Genomic DNA, 9,435 nt, shown 5'->3' on the forward strand with positions numbered 1-9,435 from the left:
TTTTTTTTTTAAAAAAAAGAAAAACCCTCTATTCTTGGAAAAGAGAAACTCTGTCTAGTTGAAAACCTACATTTCCCAGCCTCCTTGCACACAGGTGTGGCCACTAAGTGGAAGTGGTTGGACAGGGCTTCTGAGAAAGCTCTTTAACCCATTTGGGCTAGAGGTTGCAATTTTTTGAATTTTTTCCATGAGTGAAAAATCAGACCTTAGCAATGACCTTGAGCTGCAGGACATAACTCCCACATACTTAGCATTCCAATAATGGAACACTAGGCATAAGGTGGCTGTCTTGACAAGAGGTCTGCCTTTCTGTCCTTACCCTTTCCTCTTTTTCTCTGCCTGGAAATACAGATGTGATGGCCGGTGCTCCAGCAGCCATCTTGGTGTGGGGCAGTGCAGGATCACACACTAAGGCTGACATTCCACAGATGCTGAAGACTGACCATACCAGACCTGGGCTGCTGATCTCTGGATTTCTTCACAGGAGAGACAGTCTATGTTGTTTAAGCTTGTTATTAGCAGTTATAAGGAATTCCGAATCTCTTTTTTTTTTGAGACAGTCTCCCTCTGTCACCCAGGCTGGAGTGCAGTGACATGATCTTGGCCCACTGCAACCTCTGCCACCCGGGTTCAAGCAATTCTCCTACCTCAGCCTCCCATGGAGGTGGGATTATAAGCACATGGCACCACATCTGGCTAATTTTTTGTATGTTTAGTAGAGAGGGAGTTTCATCATGCTGGCGAAGCTGGTCTGGAACTCCTGACCTCAAGTGATCCACCTGCCTCAGCCTCCCAAAGTGCTGGGATTACAGGCATGTGTCACCGCGCCCGGCTAACAATTCTGAATCATTATAGCCGCCACCATTTAAAAATTAGGAAAGTCTACATTAAAATATCCGAGTTTCAGGAGAACCTTGAAAAGCTGGGAAGGCTGGCAACACTACATTTGCCTGCGCGCCTTGCATGACAACAGTCAGCTGGCACGGAGCAGAAGCAATCTAGTGTCTGCCTAGCACTCCACACTCCCGCAGCGTCCTGCTGTCCCCCGAAGCTGCCTGGGTTTTTGGTCGCTGCACTATGCTGTTGTCTCATAGGAATGCCCCACCGTGTATGAAGCCCATCTCTCCCTGATGTTAACACCTTCCAAGCATCAATGGCTTCACCTTCAAACTGGATCCAGAAGCTGCCTGCAAGATTCTTCTCCGCTCCTGGGCTCCCGTCTCAGACATGCATCACCTCCTGCCTGGACTACTGCAGCTGCCTCCTCCTGGTTCCCCTGTCCGCTCCCCGCCCCTCGCAGTCTGTTCCCCACATGCAGCTGGAGGAGGTTGTGAACACAGAAGGCAGATCAGGGCCCTGCCCTGCTCAAAGCCGTCCTGTGGCTCCATTTCATGCAGGGTGCAAACGTGTGTCCTTGCCACAGCCCACAAAATCCCAAGCAACCTGCCCCTGTCACCTCTCTTTGCCTCAGCTCCATCCACTCTCCCCGTCACTCTGCCCCAGCAACACTGACCTCCTGTCTGTTCCTCCAACATTCCAGGACTTATTTTTGAAATGGAGTCTCTCTCTGTCACCCAAGCTGGAGGATGGAGTGCAGCGGTTAGTCTCGGCTCATGGCAACCTCCGCCTCCTGGGTTCAAGTGATCCTCCTGCCTCAGTCTCCTGAGTAGCTGGGACTACAGGCAGGTGCCACCATGCCTGGTTAATATTTGTATTTTTAGTGGAGACAGGGTTTTGCCATGTTGGCCAGGCTGGTCTGGAACTCCTGACCTCAAGTGATCCGCCCACCTTGGCCTCCCAAAGTGCTGAGATTACAGGCATGAGCCACGACACCTGGCTGTTCTACTTTTCTACTCACTGTTCTGTTCCGGGAACACTGTCTACCATCTGCACATGGTGCCTTCGGCTCAGCACTCAAACAGCACCTGCCTCGGAGGCCCTCTCTGACCTTCCTCTACTGAGATCTTCCCCCTCACCCCCCACCACCTGACACTCCATTTCCTTCTTCCCCGATTTACTCTTTTCCACTGCATTTAGCACCCTGTAATCCCTGTGTATTTTTCGTATTTATCCTGTTCTGTTGTTCATCTTACCCATGAAAACATTAAGTGCTAGGAAGACAGCATTTTTGTTTTAAGCTGGTTGATACTACATCCCCAGGCTCTGGAGAGTGCCTGGCACTGAGCTGCACCAAGCCCATATGTGCTGAGTAAATGCAGAGCTGTTGTGTCCTGTAGCTCAAGGTTTATGGAGTGTTGCTGTGTGGGACACAGGGCCGAGGCCAGGGTGGCTCTGCTCACCAGATCCTCACAGCCCCCCAGGACCGAGGCCTCTGTTCCTACCACATCCTCAGTGCCAGAGCAGAGCCTGGCACAGAGTGAACGAATGAGTAGTGGGGGGTCTCAGAGACAAGCCGCGGCCCGCCCAACCTTCCCATCCACCCACCATCCGTCACCTTTGCCCACGAAGTAGTCCTGGTAGTAGCGGGCGCCCAGGTCCACGTGCTCAATGCTGTACTGCCGGGGCCGACTCTGCGTCCGCTGCTGCTCCTTGGGCACTTCCAGCACCGAGATGCTGGCGTTGGTGCGGTAGGCGCTCAGGGCGGGCTCCGCCGGGTGGCCCTCGCCGCCGCTGGGGGAGCCCACGGACGCCCGGGAGAAGCTCACGTTGCGCTCACACTCGCCCCCGATCTCGTTGCGGAAGTGCGGGCAGCTCAGCAGCAGGTCGTTGCTATTGTCATCGCCGAGGTCCTGCTCCAGGTTCTCCTTGCAGTTCAGGTCCTCTGTGCTGGTGAAGGCCGGGTCCAGCCCTCCGAGGCTGTGAGCCCGTGAGGCCGTGAGGGAGGCCATGGCCGAGGCGGCGGAGGCGGCCGAGGCGCCCGTGGTGGTGTTCCGCCGCTGCGCCACCGACACCCTGTTGGCGGCCGCCTCGTTGAGGTCGAACAGCATGCTCTGCACGTCGAAGTGGGCGAAGCTCTTCTGACACACCCAGGGCCTGCTGGCTTCCGGGGGGCTCCGGCCCTCGTCGGCGTCCCCCGGGGACCTCCCGGACTCCCCCTCGGGTTTGCTGCTCCTCAGCTTTCGAAAGATGGACGAGTCCACCGTGTCCCCGCCGCCGAGGCCCCGCGTGGGTTTCTTCCGGACCTTCTCCTTCTCCTTCGTGGGCTGCAGCGGCAGGACGCTGTCCTTGGTGGGCTGCCCGTTGCGGGGGTCCCCTTTGGCTCCGCCGCCGCCCGCCATGAGGTGCGAGCCAGGATCTGCCCGGAGGAGCTCGGTGAGGGCCCGGCAGCCCGGGGCCTCAGGCTGCTCGCTGCGGAACTCGTTGAGGATGTCGAAGAAGCTCTGCTCAGGCACGCCCTGCACGTCAATGGACGAGGTGCTCCCATACTCCCGGAAGAGGGGCAGCGCCCCCGTGTGCCGGGCACCCCGCGGCTCCCCGGCATCCTCCGCGTCACACTCGCTGAGGGTGATCTCGCTGCTGCTGCGGTGCCGAAGGGGGAGGAAGGCCCTGCCTGGGGACCGGGGCCACCCGTCCTGGAATTCCACGTCTTTGGACCTTCTCCTGGAGAGTCGGTGGAAGGCTTTGGACCCTGAGGAAGCCGGGGTGCTAACGGGGAGCTGTCCGTTCTGTATGCTCCTCATGGCATGGGCCATCTTGGTGGCCTTTGTGCCATCTGTGTCCTGTGAGGGGCTTGGGTTGCTCTGCTCTCTCAGGGCCTCCCGCTTGGGTGGCCAGTCGGCCACCCTTGCGCGCACGCCCATCTTGGGCATGGCCGGGGTGGTGGGGCTGGGGCGGGTGGTAGTGGTGGCTGGGCTTTCGCCAAGAGGCTGGGACATGCTGCCATTCTGGGCCCAGAATCCCATGGGAGCGTAGTCCCCTGTATGTGGCACAGGGAGGACTTCCCCCGCCCTGGCCCCACAGCTGGTTCCCAGGTCCACACCATCACTGGGAATGGCCCGAAAGGTGGTCATAGTCCACGGGCACTGGAGTACTGCTGGCCCTGGATGCTGTGGTGTTGCTCTATGGGGTCCCCCAGCCCTCAGCCATTGTTCAGGGCCGCCAGGCCCAGGATGAAGGATGCTGGGCCCTGAAACCTGACAGGAAGGTTGTGAGCCTGTGGAGTCCAGTTCTCCACCATCGCTGTGCACAGCTGAGCCAGGACAACCTCAGGAGGCAGGTGCTGTCCTGGGTGCTCCAGACCGAGGGGCTCAGCAGCGCAGAGCAGGCAGCAGCTGTGGGTGTCGTCCGGCCAGAGGCGGCGAGGATGTTGTCCTGGTCATGCTGAAAAGGGAGAAAAGGAAAATGTGAGCTGCAATGGCCGCGTTACTGCTCCAGAAAGTGGGAAATATGACTTTTTTTCTTGACAGCTTTACTAATTAAAAAAAAACTTTTTATTATGGAAATTTGCAAACATACTCAAAAGCAGAGAGAAGACTGAGTCACCCATCAGCTGCAACAAACACTATTTCCCATTCCCATTTCATCTATTCACCCAGCCTTATGACTTTCTTTGTTTCTGATAGAATATTTTAGAGTAAACCCCAGACATCAGGTCATTTTTTGTTTGTTTTTTGAGAGAGTCTCACTCTATCACCCAGGCTGGAGTGCAGTGGCATGAGCTGGGCTCACTGCAACCTTCACCTCGAGGGTTCAAATGATTCTCCTACCTCAGCCTCCTGAGTAGCTGGAATTCCAGCACACGCTACCATGCCTGGCTAATTTTTTTGTATTTTTAATGGAGTCAGGGTTTCTCCATGTTGGCCAGGCTGGTCTCAAACTCCTGGCCTCAAGCGATCTACCCGCCTTGGCCTCCCAAAGTGCTGGGATTACAGGTATGAGCCACCAAACCCGGCCAGACATCAGATCATTACACCCATAAATACTTTAGCTGGTATCTCTAGCAGATAAGGTCCTTTAAAAAAAATCACTACAATAACATTATCATACTCATCTACGTTAACAAGAATTCCTTCATGTCATGCACTACCCTGCCTGTATTACATTTCCCGCCATTGTCTCACAGATGTCTTCCGTGGGCTGGGTTGTTTAAAATCATCCTCTGCTTATGCAGGTATTTTCTTAAGTCTCCTTTACAATGGCCACCTTCCTTTATTTTGATGCTCTTTACTTGTGGAAGAAAAGGGGTCACCTGTCCTGTGGATTTCCCCACTTTGAGGATCCCTGTGGTGCCACTTAACATGTTCCTCTGCCCCCTGTATTTCCTGTGAACTGGTGGCTTCACACAGAGGCCAGACTATTGTCCATCTGCTCTGCTGTTTGCTCAGCTCAGCTACTCTGCCAGAAAGGAAGTGAAAATGACAGATGAGCCAATATGAGCACCTGTGGAGTTTGGGGAAGAAAGCCGCAGAAGGAATGTCTCTAGAAATCCACGTGGTTACTACAGACTACCACTGGGTAAATCAGAGCTCATCACTTTTTCACTGAGATCTCCCCAGTGACTGCTTACTGCATTAAAACACCATCCAAACTCCTTCCCTTGCTCCATAAGCCCCAGAGGATCTGGCCCCTGATGTCTCTCCCCATCCCTGACTAAGCTCTGACCATACTGGTCCTCATTTCTGTTCTGATGCTTCTTTTCTGTTCTGATGCACCAAGCCTTATCCAGGATATCTGATATCCTTCCTTAGTCCTTCCTGGGGTTGATTCCTTCTCATGATGTCAGTTCTTCCATGGAGACTTCCGGCCGGGCGCGGTAGCTCACGCATGTAATCCCAGCACTTTGGGAGGCCCAGGCAGGCAGATCGCTTGAGCCCAGCAGCTGAAGACCAGCCTGATCAACATGGCAAAACCACATCTCTACTAAAAATACATAAATAAGCTGAGTGTGGTGGCATGTGCCTGTAGTCCCAGCTACTCAGGAGGCTGAGGTAAGAGGATCGCTTGAACCCAGGAGGTTGAGATTGTGTGAGCCATGATCATGCCACTGCACTCCAGCCTGGGCAACAAAGTGAGACCCTGCCTCAAAAAAAAAAAAAAAAGAAAGAAAGAAAGAAAAAAACCTCTTAAAACAAACAAACAAAAACCTAAAAACTTCCCAAATCACCGTATAGAGATAGAGAAGCCCCATCTTCTGGAAGTCTTTCTTTTTCTTTTTTTTTGAGACAAAATTTCACTCTTATTCCCCAGGCTGGAGTGCAATGGCACGATCTCGGCTTAACCGCAACCTCTGCCTCCGGGGTTTAAGCAATACTCCTGCCTCAGCCTCCCCAGTAACTGAGATTACAGGCATGTGCCACCACGCCTGGCTAATTTTGTATTTTTAGTAGAGGCAGGGTTTCTCCATGTTGGTCAGGCTGGTCTCGAACTCCCGACCTGAGGTGATCCACCCACCTCCGCTTCTCAAAGTGCTGGGATTACAGGCATGAGCCACCGCACCCAGCCTGAAAGCCTTTCTTAATTACCCACTCTACTTTCTTCCAATTTTTCTTAGCAGTTGTACATTCTGTCTACTGGCTGTGTCCACCACTCAGATGTTGGCTCCATAATGGCAGGGATGTCTGCTGTTCACGGCTGCATCCGCAGTGCCTAGAACAGTGTCCAGGACGTTTGTTCAGTATTTATCATATGTACAAGTGAACAGATGGCCTCTGCCTAATTGGAGGTATAAGTACCTCCTGATTTGCAGGCCCCTGGGGAAGGGAGTTTGTGCTTCTGTCCAACACAGAAAACACTCTGTGGGGTCACTTCCCTTTGTCTCCACCTTGAACTTCTAGATGATGAACACCCTGCTGGAGAGGAAGGGGAAAGTGGGTCGCCGTCTGTGATGGAACCTGTTGACTACCCAGCAGCCATGCCCCTCCCTCCTGCCAATAGAAGTGATTTTTCTCAGGGCAGGAGAGTGCTGCTTTGGGCTAGGCACTCAGCTCAAGGTGACCTCTAACTTTTCGTTCCCTAGGAATCTAGAGCTGGATGCAGCTATTCTTGGTCAATGGCTATTGGTGCTTCCTGTGTGAGAAGGTAGTAGGCCTCTTCTGCGTGTTTGTGTCTGTTTGTGTGTGTGTGTTTGCATATGTATGGGGGCTTTTCCTATTTGCGCCCAGAGGTATAGAGTGAAGTGGCAGAGACCATGAGGGAAGCTCAGAGCAGATTCAAGGAGCAAAATAGCAAGGAGAGCCTGCAGCCTCTGAAAAAGTAGGCATCAGAGGGGGGCGGGTGGGGAGTGGGGAGCAATGGAGAGCCCCTCTTCCTGGTGCTCCACGAGAACACAAACAATCCTGAAGATGCTGCAGGGAGGCAGCACAGGGATGGGCTAGAGAAGAGGGAGGAGGCTGGAGGGCCCGCAGGGTCGGGATGCCTCAGGGAGACAGGAGAGAGGCCAAGAGGAGCCTGCACTGACCTGGACAGCAGGGTTTCTGCCAACCAAGGCTTGCTGGGGTGTGGATGTCAGATCATCTGATTTTTCAAGAGAAATCAGAAATCTAGAATTGCATGCAACATCTCCCAATTTGGAAAGCAAAAATACTGGCTGGGCATGGTGGCTCAGGGCTTAGAATCCCAGCACTTTGGGAGGCTGAGGCAGGCAGATTGCCTGAGGTGAGGAGTTTGAAACCAGCCAGGCTAATATGGTGAAACCCATCTCTACTAAAAATACACAAATTAGCTGGGTGTGGTGGCGCATACATGTAGTCCCAGCTACTTCGGAGGCTGAGGCAGGAGAATCACCTGAATCCAGGAGGCGGAGGTTGCAGTGAAACGAGATTGCGCGACCGCACTCCAGCCTGGGTGACAGGGCAAGATTCCATCTCAAAAAAAAAAAAAAAGGAAAGAAAAGAAATGAAAAGCAAAAACAACAGAAGCAACAACAATCATGCAGAGATGACTGGAAGAATTTTCAAGAAACTGCTAATAATGCTTGCCTCTCTGTGTCTGTCCCCATCACTCCCAAGTCCTTCCCCTGCTCCATTGTTCTCCTTAGCACTTATGAACAGGCTTACTTCTTTCTCTTACTCATTTTTATTTTTTTAGAGACAGGGACTTCCTCTGTTGTCAAGGCTGGAGTACAGTGATACAATCATAGCTCACTGCAGCCTTGAACTCCAGGGCTCAAAATATCCCCCTGCCTCAGGCTTCTGAGTGCTAGGACTACAGATAACGTTACCACGCCCAGCTAATTTTTAAATTTTTGGTAGAGGTGGGGTCTCACTACGTTGCCCAGGCTGGTCTTAAACTCCTGGGCTCAAGCAATCCTCCCACCTCAGTCTCCCAATGTACTGGGATTACAGGCATGAGCCACCGTGCCCAGCCTCCTCAGTGATTTTCTCATTGGCATCTGGGAACTCATCTGCTACCTCTGGTTGGCAGAAGTTGCTTCTCCTGATGCCTTAACATTGTTTAAGCCATACTCTTTCTAAAATTATCAAACCATCCTTTGCTGGCATTAAATTCTCCAGCTTGAGATCCTTCTCCTTCCTTTTGCTTTAGCTTGCCACATAATGACTTCACCTTTTCTTTTCTTTTTTTTTTTTTTTTTTTTTTTTTTTTTTTTTTTTTTTTTTTTTTTTTTTTTTTTTTTTTTTTTTTGAAGAATTTATTATTTTGGATACATAATAGTTTTATACATTTTGGGAGACTTCACCTTTTCTTGAAGCAAATTAAAGTCTATAGGTATGCCTTTCTTATAGCAATCCAGTATCCTCATAGAAGCTGCATTTGCAACATGAGATAAAAATATATTTTGTAAAAAGTGCAAGGTTTTTGTGCCTGCTGGCATAGGTGCAGCGACAGCTTCATGAACTTCCTTTCCATTTATTACGATGGTCCTCACATTACATTCATTGATATGGAAATGGCGGGCAACTGCAGCTGCAGACCTCCATCAATGGCACATATCAAGCAATTGCATATTTTCTTGTAATGTTATGACTTTTCTCTGCTTCTTGGGAAAACTTCCAGCATCACTAGTGACACTTTGTATGAGTCCTCTGAGGTTACTCAGGGTTTACGGTGTTGCAGTAAACATGATGAAAAATACGTGAGAACCTCCAGGGATCACTTTTTACTGCAATATGCAATTTGCTGGAGAGACAAACTGCTCACGCGGAGATGATTAGTGTCACACGGTGTTTTAATGGATACTCACAACACTTGAGCTCACTGCAGTGGCAACAGGAGGTAGTCACGAAACTATTACAGTAGTGCAGTGTGTGCTGCAGTTAATTTCGCACAGTTATGATTTAATTCTGTATGTTTATGTTTGTTTACATTTCTCTTGGCTTGGCAATGTGTTTGTGTGTGTAAGTTTTGAGAAATTTTAACTTTTTAGAATGCATTTGTGTACATTTTCTGGTAGTAAATAATAAAATAGACTAACATGCATATATATTTTATGTATTCATGATATACCTTTTTTTTTTTTTAATGTTTTTAGGCTATGTGATTCACCTGTAAGTTCTTTTCTTTTCTGGTTTTTTTTTT

At 50.9% G+C, this 9,435-nt stretch overlaps 1 protein-coding gene across 3 annotated transcripts in view; it reads right to left on the reverse strand.

Annotated features, from left to right (window-relative positions):
- Positions 1-9,435, reverse strand: part of SIPA1L3 (signal induced proliferation associated 1 like 3) — a 293,992-nt gene that overhangs the window by 119,954 nt on the left and 164,603 nt on the right. For all 3 annotated transcript variants that reach the window (XM_017506624.2, XM_017506623.2, XM_037730739.1), the window contains one exon: positions 2,456-4,281. In XM_017506624.2, coding sequence (XP_017362113.1) covers positions 2,456-3,971 — 1,516 coding nt within the window. In that variant the 5' untranslated portion in view covers positions 3,972-4,281. The remainder of the gene's footprint in view (positions 1-2,455; positions 4,282-9,435) is intronic.

The sequence above is a fragment of the Cebus imitator genome, unplaced genomic scaffold (assembly GCF_001604975.1).
Source record: "Cebus imitator isolate Cc_AM_T3 unplaced genomic scaffold, Cebus_imitator-1.0 Scaffold356, whole genome shotgun sequence".
NCBI lineage: Eukaryota > Metazoa > Chordata > Mammalia > Primates > Cebidae > Cebus > Cebus imitator.